The sequence below is a fragment of the Falco punctatus genome, assembly GCF_963210335.1.
Source record: "Falco punctatus genome assembly, chromosome: 7".
Classification (NCBI taxonomy): domain Eukaryota; kingdom Metazoa; phylum Chordata; class Aves; order Falconiformes; family Falconidae; genus Falco; species Falco punctatus.
The window spans coordinates 30,686,853-30,699,976 of record NC_137587.1 but is presented as its reverse complement, the minus strand read 5'-3'; the positions used below and the strand labels follow the sequence as shown (position 1 = coordinate 30,699,976).

At 38.2% G+C, this 13,124-nt stretch overlaps 1 protein-coding gene across 1 annotated transcript in view; it reads left to right on the top strand.

Annotated features, from left to right (window-relative positions):
* The window catches only part of PPP4R3A (protein phosphatase 4 regulatory subunit 3A), a 44,365-nt gene extending 38,828 nt beyond the window's left edge, over window positions 1–5,537 (top strand). The window contains exons 13-15 of the mRNA XM_080396702.1: window positions 1,397–1,587; window positions 2,117–2,343; window positions 4,633–5,537. Of these exons, the coding sequence (XP_080252828.1) occupies window positions 1,397–1,587; window positions 2,117–2,343; window positions 4,633–4,746 (532 nt within the window). The 3' untranslated portion in view covers window positions 4,747–5,537. The remainder of the gene's footprint in view (window positions 1–1,396; window positions 1,588–2,116; window positions 2,344–4,632) is intronic.
* Window positions 5,538–13,124: the final 7,587 nt, after the last annotated feature.

Here is a 13,124-nt window from a genome sequence, read left to right as displayed (position 1 = left end):
AAAATTATAGCTTCAAGGTCTGTAGCTCAACCAGCCAGCTTTTTACTTTCTTTCTTCATCTTATATAGTGGCTGCACAAGCCCCATTCACAGTCCATGTGATTTCTTAAGTGAAAACCCAGAAATAATAAAATGCAAAACCCAAGAATCTGTTTACCCATTTTAGCAAAGAATAGTTCAGTAAGGAAGGAGGCCAAAAAATTTGTTGACGCAGGCCACAAAAGTATTCAGAAGAGTGCCACTTAAGTAATATTTTACACTATTAGCAGAACTTGAATGTAAATGCAGTGTAAAGTGATGCATTGTATATAAATCCAGATTATAATGTTGGCAAGCAAATTATTCAGTATTAAGATTTTTAGAACTACATTTAGCGTTCTTATTTAATACCTTGTAGTTTCCTAATTTTTCCATTCTGACTTTTTCCTGCAGCCAGTAACGCAAGACCTTTTCTCTAAATAGAATAAGCTGAGACTATATTATTAACATTTTGATTCCAGTAACAGAGACTATGAAAAACATCAAATTTCAGACTTAATTGTGACCAGTAAATTTTGAAGAAGTGCTACAGAAAATGTGTCAATGGTTTCATGCTTTTGTTGGAAATTGACTATTAAAATCAACATTAGCAATAAAAAGAGTGTTTTTAACCTCTCTTCCACTTCTCCTTGCCCTATTCTTCAGGGTGCACATCACTGTCCCTCTCCTCCAAGGCCGTAATACTGCTTCTGTGAGAGAAAAGAAAAGGAAAATGGAGCTGAGATAGACCAACACTAGTAATAGATCAAATGGGGAGGGAGAAATAGCACTTTGTATCCAAGGCTCTGAAGAATGCAAAAGTTTGATAGTGACCAAAAATTTAACAGATGGATGTAGCAGAAAGAAATAGCTGTCTTTTTAATATGTCTATTTTAAACTGAAGTCACATTTAAACTAGATTTGAGGTTGGGTTTGTTTTTCTCTTTAACACATTGGACCCCAAATACTGACAAGTTGTAAAGTATTTTCAGAAAAAGTCTAGTTTCTAAACTCTTTGTTCTACAACTTTTTATTTACCAGTGCAAACTGCTAAACCTAGCCTGAATGCAACTTTAGTGACATTTATTAAAATTACTTTTAATAGTGCTGTTTGTAAGCTACAGAATTTTGGACAAGGTAGAGTAGCCTGAATGTGCTATTAGCAGAGTTCTACCTTATTTGATTCTTTATAAAGAAAAGTTTTTAATGCTTTTTGCATTGAAAATACAAAGATTTGCATTACAGAATGATTTGCTGGTGGTTTTATTGCTCTACAATATTTATATCTGTAAGCTGTCACTGTAAATGTCAAATAGAATTTTTATTATGAATATGAGCTGGTTTTTTAATCGTAAGTTTTAAAACTTACTGTTCTGCAGCATGCGTTCCATTCTGAGAAACCATAGATACAGAAGGGATGCGAGAACCTTGGAGGATGAGGAGGAAATGTGGTTCAATACCGATGAAGACGATATGGAAGATGGAGAGGCAGTGGTGCCCCCTTCTGATAAAACTAAAAATGATGAAGATATTATGGACCCTATCAGTAAATTCATGGAAAGGAAAAAATGTAAGTGATGAGAAGAAGAATGCCATATGGCTTATGTAGGAGCAATAACTCCTATTCTTTAGTCCTACTGCAATGAAGGCTCTGCGTGTATTTATTCTGAAGTTCTTAGATTTTGAAATTGTGACACCAAGTTGGTAGACGACCCCTTCAAAACAAGTTTTGTTGTCTTTAAAATCGGAATGATCCGAAACATTGTTGTTGATTTCTTAAAGCATTTGAGTGACAATCTTAGCTGATAGCCATGTTTTCCTGTGGTTTATTCAAGTTTCTAATTAAAAATCTTCTTGAAAATGTTCAGGTGATATCATTGGTAGAGTAGAAGTGCTCATTCCTGGCCAATGGCGACAGCTGGTAGGTGGTATAGTCGTTTGGAGAGGAAAATAAAAAGTCTGTGATGACTCACTTTACCAAGTTGTACGTAAAACATATAATATTTCCCACACGGTAAAGTGATTTGTAATTACATTTTTTGCTTGATTATATTGCTTTACTTCCTCAATTTTTTGTGTGTGTATTTTTTTCTCTCCAGTGAAAGAGAGTGAAGAAAAGGAAGTTCTGCTGAAAACTAACCTTTCAGGCCGTCAGAGCCCAAGTTTCAAGCTTTCCTTTTCCAGTGGTACAAAATCTAACCTTACCAGCCAGTCATCTGCAAGTAATCTGCCTGGATCACCAGGGTCTCCCGGATCACCAGGGTCCCCTGGGTCTCCAGGATCAGTTTCTAAAAGCACATCTCAGATGGCAGCTATTACAACTAAGGTAGTTTTGAATGGACATAGGTTGACTTAATTGTTACAGACTAGAAATTTGCTTCAGCATCTCTCCCAAGTTTGTGTGAATTCTGACGTGTTAAGTAATAATGGACTGTCTGGTTTGTGTGTACTTTTTGTCTGGCCTTCAGCATTTTTAAGGAGATCTTTCATGTATATAAAAAGAAATAAAAGCTCTTTTAACGCCCAAACCGTTGAAGTATGAAGCATATCATTAGCTGCTCTTTGCAGTGATCTTTACTGTGAAATACAGACAACATCTGGCTTTTGTTAAATTGCACAGGGATGTTTCGCAGGTAGAAATACTTTGGAAACGTTGCCAAATTTTGCCAGGCTCCATGATGTCCCATGAGCTCCATTGAGAATTTCTACTGTTCCATTTTTAATATTGTTCAGCATGATAAAACTGGCACATGTGAAAGAAATAAATTGTATTATGAAGGGGTGGTTGCTGTAAGCCAGAACAAAAAGTAATTTTTAATATATTAGCATGACTCCTTTTATCTCTTGAAATAACGTAGTTTTGGGTTGGAACACACTGAAATAGAAGAAGAAAGCCTGTTTAAATAATTTTAAAATACATTGTAGGATGCTGTTGGATTTTATCAGAATTTTAGCTAAAACTATTTAAACCAAGTTGGGAAAATATTGAGTGGTGTTTTCTCAGCACTGGGGGACAGATAAGGTAGCGTTGGTACAGTGTAGTTCGGACAATGAGAATTTACTTTCATAAGTATTATTTCCATTTCTGGAAGGTCAGGTATGTATCTCAGTTCTCAGGTGGCCTTGGAATAATTCTGATTCCTCCTTATTTTTTAATGCCACCATGCTGCTTGTTCACCTAGTTTTTAGTAAAGGCAAATAGGGTTTTAGGGTTTTTTTCTTCCTTATAGTAAACACGACTTAAGTTTGTGTTTGGATTACCTTCTGTTGGAAACTCCAGTGTGAGAGGAGTTCAGCTGATGGAAGAACTAAGGGACACTTCCTTTAAATTCTTCTGTGTAGGAAGAGGAAGCAGACTTATTTCATTTATTAAAAAAATACAGTAGTTAATCAAGCACTTGTGTAAAGGGATAAAATTGCTTGGAATACAGTTCAGTCTATTCTGTATTTCTGCTGGAGGCTTGTTCTCAAGTGTAATTCCTTGAATCTGAAATGGACTTTACATATGGAGCGTATTGCATACAGTATTGGCTCCAGAATTCCAAGTTGTGATGGGAAAAGAAAAATGATCAGGTTACACTGAATACACAGTGTACTGAAAAAAACTGTTCATGGGTTCAGGCATAAGCTATCTTCTTTCACTACAGTGTGCACTGTTCGTAAATGTGCCACAGTTGCAAACTAGAAACTGTTGAAATTGGGTTTTTCATTAATTACCTGATCCTATTATTTTATGTGTAGTATACTCAGTGTTATGTTGTATGTGACTGTACAGAATGTGTGTAACTGGCTGGAATTTTCTGGTTTGGATGTCTGTCATTAGACGCCCAAATAAGTAGTATGATCTTTGAGTAAAGCACCAGTAACTGCCATTGTAGTCAAATGCTGGTTGAGCTTCAGAAATTGCAACTTAGTGTAGTTGGAGGAAGTTTTAGAAGTTCATGCTGCTTTTTCATGGGTACAGACCTGCCTAATCTTAAAATTTGTGGTTATTTGCAGTACAAGGGAGTTTTTGCTATTACTAGATATGCTTTCATCTTTAGTGGCCAAGTTGTTTAAATTCTGTAAGCTGTATACCTCATTTAATTGTATTATACAAAAAATTCTTTCAGCTATTACACATTTAAAGTAGCTTCTGTGAAGACAGCCTATGTTTTGCAAGTATTGTGATTCAAAAATTCAAATTGAAGGATATTCTGTATTTGTTTCTGAAATGCTTCCAGATTGCTCATTGCTGCAGTCAGCTATGCTTGGTAAAAAATCAAAAAAAAAACAAAAACCAAACCCCACCCCCCCCAAAGCATCTTTACAGATAGAGCTGCAGTGGCACTTAGCAAAACTAAGTAGACTTGTGGATTTTCTTAAATTTCAACTGGAAATACTTCTATCCAGTTCGATAGGTAAAACCCTGTTTTGAACTTACTCATCTAAACATTTTCCAGACAATGTCATTTTCATCCATACTGAAGGATTTATTTTTATTCATTTTACTCAAAACTTCATGAATCAGTATGCGTATGGCAATATTCTGTGCAAACATAATTTTCCAATACAAATGTGAAGTATCAATGTACAAACATTTTCTTAATTATAGTAATTGTGTCTGTCTTTGTAGGGAGGCCTTGTGGGGCTTGTAGATTATCCTGATGATGATGAAGAGGATGATGAAGATGAAGACAAAGAGGAAACTTTACCTTTGTCAAAGAAAGCAAAGCTTGAGTCATCGTAATGGCAACTGCTGAAGAACATTACCAGTTGGGGGAAGGATATTTTTTCCAAAAACAAAACAAACCCACAGCAAAGCAGCAATCTTTTGTGAATTACTGTGTGTGACACAGATCAACCTATACAAACAGATTTCTGCCAATCAAGTGCCAATTCAAAGGAGCAGAAGAAGGGGAAGAAATACTTTGTTTAGGGGAAGGACTTAACGCCTTTGAGCTCTCCAGCTTGGACCACACATTGCCCTTTTCTCAGGGAAGGAAATGGAAAACAAAACAAAACAAACAAACAAAAAGCCAACAGGGCAGGAGTTTTGTTAGTGGAACTCTGGATTGGCTGGTCAGTTGCTACAATCAGAATATGCTTTCTTGGACCATGTATGAGACTTCTGAAGAAAAGGCATTTTTTGCCATAATTCTTCACTAGTTAAGAATGCCAGCAGTTTCTTTGTATAAAAGAGACCTGCCTTTGAAATCATACATTCTGAACATTTTAGTCAAGCTACAACAGGTTTTAAAACCTCTAAGGGGGAGGGCTGAATATAAAGTTTTCTCTTTTTTTTTTCTTTTTTTTTTTTTGTTTGTTTTTTTTTTTTTTTTTGTAATCTGTTCCCTTTGCCCTTTAAACTGCAGAAATTTTTTTGGAGGTGGGGGATTTGTTTGTCCCTTATTGATTAAAGATTGAGTGGAATTCTAGATGTGGTCACTTTTGTGTCATAATTTTTTTTTGCCCCCCTGAGTGTATGCTTAGTTGTTGAGTATATATTTGGGACCATTAAAATTTTTTGATGTAATATAATCTCACTGTTGTGCTGGTACCTGTTTCACCCTGTGTAATTTTGTTCTGCATCACAGTTCTTAATGTGTTTAGGATTTTATGGAAGATGGTATAGTTTTTACCGGGGGAGAAAAGAATCTTACCACAGTGTGCATAAAAGCAATACTATTTTGTGACTAAATATTTTATATGAAATTTTACATCAGCAACTGTCGAGAAAAAAATCAGGGAAATAGGATGGGATAAAAAAATTGAAACCTATAAATATGAAATTAGTATTCCAAAGAGACTTTGAAATTTCGTAACTCAGAACAATGATGGTAGACCAATTCATCAACGTGCAAGGTGGGTGATTTAGGAATACCAATATATTGACTCATTTGACTTACAAAAATAAAAAAGACGTAATTAAAGTTGAAGGAAAATGGCATTAGTGGTATTTTTTTAAAACCTCTGAATCCCTTTGGAATACCAGTTTTAGTGAATCAAAGATGGTTGTAGAATAAACTCTTTACAAGGATACCATCTTTCAGTATTCTCATACTCAGTTGAAAAACAGCAATTAATCTTTGGGTCTAACTCAATGACTACATTCTTCCCCCTTTTTCCAAAAATCTAAATAATAGTTGTTAATTTGAAACTGAATGTTATATCCTGCTTCCTTACTACTTTTACAGAAGATGGCTTTGATTGCACAGCAGTGCTTCCTAACAAGGGGAGTTTATTCAGTTGCTTTACAAACGAGACACCCTTACGTGTATTTTCTAGTTGGTTTCCTTTTGGACATTCAAAGCACCAATGTTGCAACAATCGTGATGTTACACGTTAATGTATCACATACAAATAGAAATAAGAGAAATTAAAATCTGAGGCTGGATTATATGTGACCACACCCAAGTGTAGGTTAGCACTTTTGTTTCTGAAAAAGGTATGTTTCATGGCATATTCTATGCAAACTACAAAAGTCAAAGCTTTTGTGCTTGGACTTTGAATTAATACAAATTAGTAATCTCAGTTTAAATAAGAGTGTGCATTAGGCAAGAATAATTAGCTATCTTTTCCTCAAAAAGTTCATTTGAAATTACTTTCCAGGGTTGAGTTTTTACAGTGTGTTTGAAACGTCTGTGACAGGGCAGTTCTCAGCAATAAATTTTACAGAGAGGGCGAGACTTGAGCACTTGGTCACTACAAGATTCGATACAACCTGCTGCTGCAATGTGAGAGTCCCCATGCTGTCTCAGCGACGTATCTGAAACCTGATTTTTGCAACTTTGGTGTCAGAGCAGACATCGTGATAAGGAAATCTGTCATTTTGCAGGTTTTCTTAAGCAGCCTGAATTTAAATCCTTCCCAATCTGTCAAACTTGCCTTGAGCATAAAGCTCTTAAAATCTATCCATATCGTCTTCATGTCCTCCGGGCTGTATCTCAGGAAGTCAGTTTGTCTGAGTTGGTTGAAGGAACATTCTTTGTTAATGTTTTTTATGTTCCTTCAGCTATTGAGTACTTGATCTTGTGATGTCTGATGCTACAGTCTTCTGAACTTTAAGATACTTTCATAATACTTGTAGGAATTCTGGATTTTGGACTTGTAGTACTTGAAACATTACATTTAACAAAAGAAATGCTATCCTTGTTACTGGTGTCAGTCAGAATGATAGTGGAAGTAGGAATATTTCTGAGCACCGTATGTTTTTATGAAGCTCTAAAAGACTGGTAAAATATTAGGTTGCACATCTTTTAACGCTGTCTGACTTGCAGTTAGATGGTTAGTTGTCCTCCCAGTTACTTAATGCTTGTGGCCTGACAGGACACGTCAACACTTAGATGATATATTCATGGAAGCTGGAAGTGGTAGGTGAGTTGGAGACAGTGGTGGGTATGCTCTTGTCCAGTGACTTTCACTTTTTACATGGAAATCTTAAAATACATTTCAGGAAAAAAAAGGAAATAGTGGGATTCTGAGAAGTGATAGGTATAAAAAAAGAAAGTGGTTGTGACTTAAGAGGTAAAAAAATTACGTTACAAAACAGTGTTCCATTCTAGATCTTTCTCTGGGCTGATTTTTTCATTTTTATTATTACTAGTTTTAAAACCATTTGTCTGCATCCCAGTAGAGTTGTGTGTATATATTAAACATGGCTTGATCATCTTAATTGCATCTTAACTGTATCCTTAAGTATGGTTTACAGGGTAAACCCTTAAGTATCATACAGGCAAGATGCAACACGCTTGGATCATCAGTATAGGCTCCTGTATTCTTTCAGTGGCTGAAAGACTTGATGCTGGGTACTCTGAGGTACACTGCCCAGCTTTGAGCCTAGGTTTGCTGGGAATACCAGACAAAAGTATATGGAGTACCTGGTACCCCAAGGAAGCGCGCCCTTACGTTAAGGAAGGTAGTTCCAGGTAATCTGGAATATTTCCAGATTTTCTTCCACTGTACGTAGGGGCTTCATTCAGGTAACAGTGCACATCACCAAAAGCTGTTATCTCCTATGTCATGAGGATGAAAGGATCTGAAAGCTGGTGCATCTAACAGTAAGTTGCCTCTCAAATGTACCTGTCTGTAATATACCTGCCTGGTAAACAAGGTCAGACTGTTCATCCACCTCATAGCCCAACCAGGTGAGACATCAGGTTCTTAGGGAATGAAATGTCAAGTAGGCCAAATCCTTTTAACGTACCATTGGGCTGTGGTTTTGCATCTCTGCAGATTTCAGAAACTTTTAGTAAGAGTTTTATATCGCTGTTCATTAGCATTGCTTCTGGAAGCACGTGCACGCCACAGCCCTTACATTATGCTCATGAGTTTTCCGATGAGGCTAGTGTTTTCTCTTGTGTTTCAGATGTACACCTCAGTGGCTGAAATCTTGGAAATTTGATTTTAAGGTGTGCTTACCTCAGTAAGGCTTATTTAAGCCTGCTGGTACTGAGTGGCCTTTGGATGGCTTTGGTGTTCAGGTGGGAGGTTGATGCTGTTAGGTTGGAGAGTTCAGTACAGTCTTCCGTCCTCCTGGTGAGGCCAGAGACAGTACAACTGTACCTTCATCCTCACTGAACTGGTGTTGAAAGGTCAGGGATCCCCAAAGGCAGCTGTGATCGGGGATGTGCAATCTGCTAATGTCGCCATTTAGCAGGATTTGATCAACGTTGTGACTCAGGATGTGGAGGTAACTGGAAGCAGCTCCTGATGAACAGAGTCACAGGAGTCTGTGCTAACAACATTGAGCATTTAGGAGAAACTTTAAAAAACCCTACATTTCAAATCTGCTTCTACTTTTACACATCTGAAAATGTGTTAAATTATCTTACCCTGAAAAAAAGCCTGTTTCCTCCCCATGGCTCCACTCCCCCACCTCCACAACCCCCAAAACAGAAGTGACTTCTCTGCTGCCGTCAGTCAGGATTTTTTAGGTCAGCCAGGAGAGCTAGAAGCTGCAATTCTTTCTGAAGAAATAACTTCATTAAAACCAGCAAGAGAGCACAGCTTTTAACATATTTCACTTTAGTCTCAAAGCAGAAATAAACCTACCTCTTCAAGGTCTAGATTACCTGCAGTAAGAAACAAGGAAGATGTAAATGTTTGTTTTTCATGGGTGGGAGAACTGAGTACCAAAGCTAGTAACAGAGTAATACAAGTGTTTGTCCATCTTCAGAAGTTTTTGTATGTGTCTGCTCTTTATAAAGCACCTTTCAAATTTTCTTAGTACTTAGATAAAGATATAGCTAGCTATTTAATATATAGGGCCCATTTCATCTTTAGAGCATGTGTTCCTTTGGAATCAAGTATGGAGGTGCGTGTATTTTGTTAGACCAGTTGTGTTGCAGGATTTTTTTTTTTATACGGTTGTCCCTCAGGGCCATACAGATGTTCTGCACATCAGAGTGAGAATAACCAGTCCTTACTGCTCACTGTTACGAACAGGACACCAGGTAGAACCTCTCAAGTACTCAGCTGGCTGACCTTGGGACTTTGCTCTTGCTCCATTTGGTGAGAAAGATGCACTTTCTGTACTTGGACATTCAAAAGAAAACCTCCCTGTAGAGAGTGAGGTGCCTGGTACCAGTGACCTAAGCTAAACTCAAGCCTCTAGAATCTGAACTCCACGCATTTGATATGTTTAATTTTCCTCATTGAATGGTATCTAATTCATGTTAATTTTGTAGTAAGGAAGAGCTACATTTGCATGACATGTTTGCATACAGATCTATCTTGACAGCTCTTTAGCTGAAAGGTCTGTTACTGTGGCTGCACCATGTGTGATGTGATTCCCAAAGGGAATGGTTGTAGTAGTTGTGTAGTTTGTTTGGAGTTATGAGCTGTCTTTTACAGCCTATAGCTAATGCAAGGGTACTCGATTGTAGCCCCGAGGAAAAACACATTCCTACCTCATAAACTAGTGGCTCTAGATGCCAGATGAGGTGCGTGGTGGCTTTACGGTGAACACACTTTGCCCCTCATCCCTGAGCACAACTTGGGTCAAGTTCTACCCGAGACACTGCCCAAGTATCCTTATTTTTGACATCTAATAACTGTGTTGCTTTTCTACCTTTTGACTCAAAGAGGTCAAGATGAGAGGGAGACCACATGCATGGCAGTAGCATAAGGGAGGAACAAGGTGCTAGCCTTTGGCTATCCAACTGCAAGAAGTGAATCATTCTGATACCTGCAGCCGTATCTTCTTTTGACATCCAAGAACAGGACAGAGCTTTTCCCAGTGTCACTATCCATCTGAGTTAGGAATAACCAGAGTGTCAAGTTTGCGCTCTAGTCCCGAGAACAGCAGGCTAGTTACAGCATCTCTGTCGCAAGACAGATCACCTTTGTTTTACCAGACAATTATGTTAGCCTCTATACCATGTGCTGACATTTCCATAATAAACTGTGAGATCTCTTGGTTCTTACCATAAACATCAGAACAATAGCAGGAAATCTATAGACATTGTGTGTGTGTTTGTTTATTTTGATTATATCATCCCTAATGAGATCACTATAACTATTTCCATCTTCTGTGTGCCACAAGCCTCAATGGATTGTTACAAATCTTGTTCATCTTGCAATTTTCCTTCAGAGTGAAGCAATATTACTCAGCCTCAGGATTGATGTTAATACATCATTTTAAAGGAAAAAGAAATTAAATATGTGCCTAAATATATGGATCCTCCTAAAGGGATCAGTTATTTCAGGAATGAAGGATATCCACTTAGACTACTACAAGTGTAATGACAAATATCCATAGACTGTGAAAATTGAACTCCTTTTTGTGTATGGAAAGGTGTAGAGGAATGCAGGCAGTGGGTTGATTAGCATTGATAACATGCAGCTGTGGCCTTGCCTCGAAGGCAGTGGGTTGGTTGACATGGATGATGTGCAGCTGTAGCTCCTTCCTGCTAAGTAGTTAAATAGCCCTGAGGATTGTCTGACAGAGGATCTGTGTGGTCTGACTTCTGGAGGAAGGAGAAGCAGCATGGACAGTAGAATCAGACTGATGGTAAAAACCTTGTTGCAGCCTGATAGTTTGTTTGTGCTGCAACAGAAAGGATCAGCAGGCTACTGGTGATTAATAAAAACTAGATGAAGAAAGCCAGGTGGCTGCCAGTGCGCCCTTTGGAAGCCACTTGTACAGCTCTGAGAAGAGCCAGCTACAGACGGCTGTGATGGCTGTTAAAATCCAGAATACCAAAAGACACCCAAGATAGAAGATGCCACGTTCAGCATATTATAAATGAGGGCATAAAACTGCTCACCGGAACAGCAAAGCGTCTTGCTCTGCAAGACCTGAATTTGTAGTTCGCTGACGTTTTTGGGGAGTCCTTACAGTTACCTGCTCCAAATGTGAAAGCAAGCTTCCATTTGCCTGTCCTTCTCCCGAGCTGTACCTGACAACTAGAACCTTTGCAAGCCAGATGTGTGATGCTGATAGCTAAACCATTCACATCACCTCATCTATTTCTAGCCATTATCCAGACATTTGACAGTAGCTACTATTTCACAACATAGCCCGCCTTTTAATAGCTGGCTGGTTGATAGATCTTTCTCACTGAGCATCAAGGCTTCTTCTACTGTGGCAATAATATGCTATGGCTGTTTTATGGTGCTGCTAATATCAAAATGTGTCTGGCAGCTTGCAGATTCCTGCTGGCCTTCATAAAATATTAGTGAAGTATGGCTTGGTGGCTGATGTAGATCAGGTATGATAGTGTGTACAGGGTAGTGAATACAATCACTACAACATGGGTCTGATCTTTGTGCTTTTTGGACACCCCAGCTACTGCTACATCAAAAAGTGAGAGAATTGAGTAATGCTGATTGATAATCTGCCTACAGGTCTTCCATCAGAATATGAGGACAGGCAGGAAGGAGGCCTGTATAGCCAAGGAAGAGGATGGCTTTTGAATAGTAGACTTACCAAAATTGTGTGCTCTACAGTGAGTTTACAGTCACTACAGCATCTGTGAAATACCAGTGTTATAATGCAAATAGCAACAATAACAATTCCCTCAAGAATCCGTAGCTGAAAAACAATCTATCTCATTTCTAAAAGAGTCGAGCCCATGTGATTTAAAGTCTGTTTCTCTTCACGTTGACCTTCTCTAAATAAGATTTAACTTTTACATAATTTGACTAGAATCAAAGCCACCTTCTGTGTTTCAGCACGTTAAGTCTGTGCACAGGAAACATAAACCAGTTTTTACCATATTCTTGTAAAATAGCTATCTCTAACCCCTTCTTCAGTGTTATCACTGGACAACCTCAGTTTCAGGCCTTCTGTCACAACCCCTTAAAACTGGAGTCTTTAATTTCATTAGTTCCCCAAATTCTTAAAATTCTTCCTACATATGTCTGCAGAAGTGAATTCAGGGTGATGTTTGAGCAGGTAGCACAGACACAAATTTCCCCATTCTGCACATTGTTCACTGTTCAAAAAAATGGCTTTCCTTTTGGTAGATACCTAAGGTGGTGGTCCCGGTCCTACCATCATCTACCTCCACTCTGAGGCTTTGTCAACTTCTCCTTTGAGTGTTTTCCTTGCACATGAATTTACACTTCAACTTTAGCCAGCCTAAGTACTTTCCAAAGCCACTTATCTTTGGTTGTGCTTGCCTGTTATTTTCATATAGCCCCCAGTGTCATCAATATAGATATTGATACACTTCTGTATAACTAAAGTGCCAAAACAGCAGTCTGAAGAATGAACAATTCCCTAAAGCACTGGATCTTCAAAATCATGTTCTGTTTTTATAAGGACGTTTGCTAGTGATTATTGACAGGAGTTGATATTGATGATTTGAAAATATTTTCAAATCACCAGTATTAAATCTTTAACATAGTCAAAAGATGTGCCATTTCATACATATAAGTTCTTTCTATGCTTCCCTTTTTCCCTTTAGAGCGGCCAGTAACAGTCCCTAGCACAGTCCTGTTGGTGCTTCTCTTCTCGCGATTCCCAGTTAATGCTGCTGGTGCAGTTCTTCCACTTCCTGCCAAAGAGAGAAACTGAGGAACACACACGGCAACCACCTGCCTCGGTTATGTTCTGTGCTTTCATGAGAACCCAAGCTTCTGGATAATCTCCCCAAGCCTTTACACAATTACTTTGGTCCT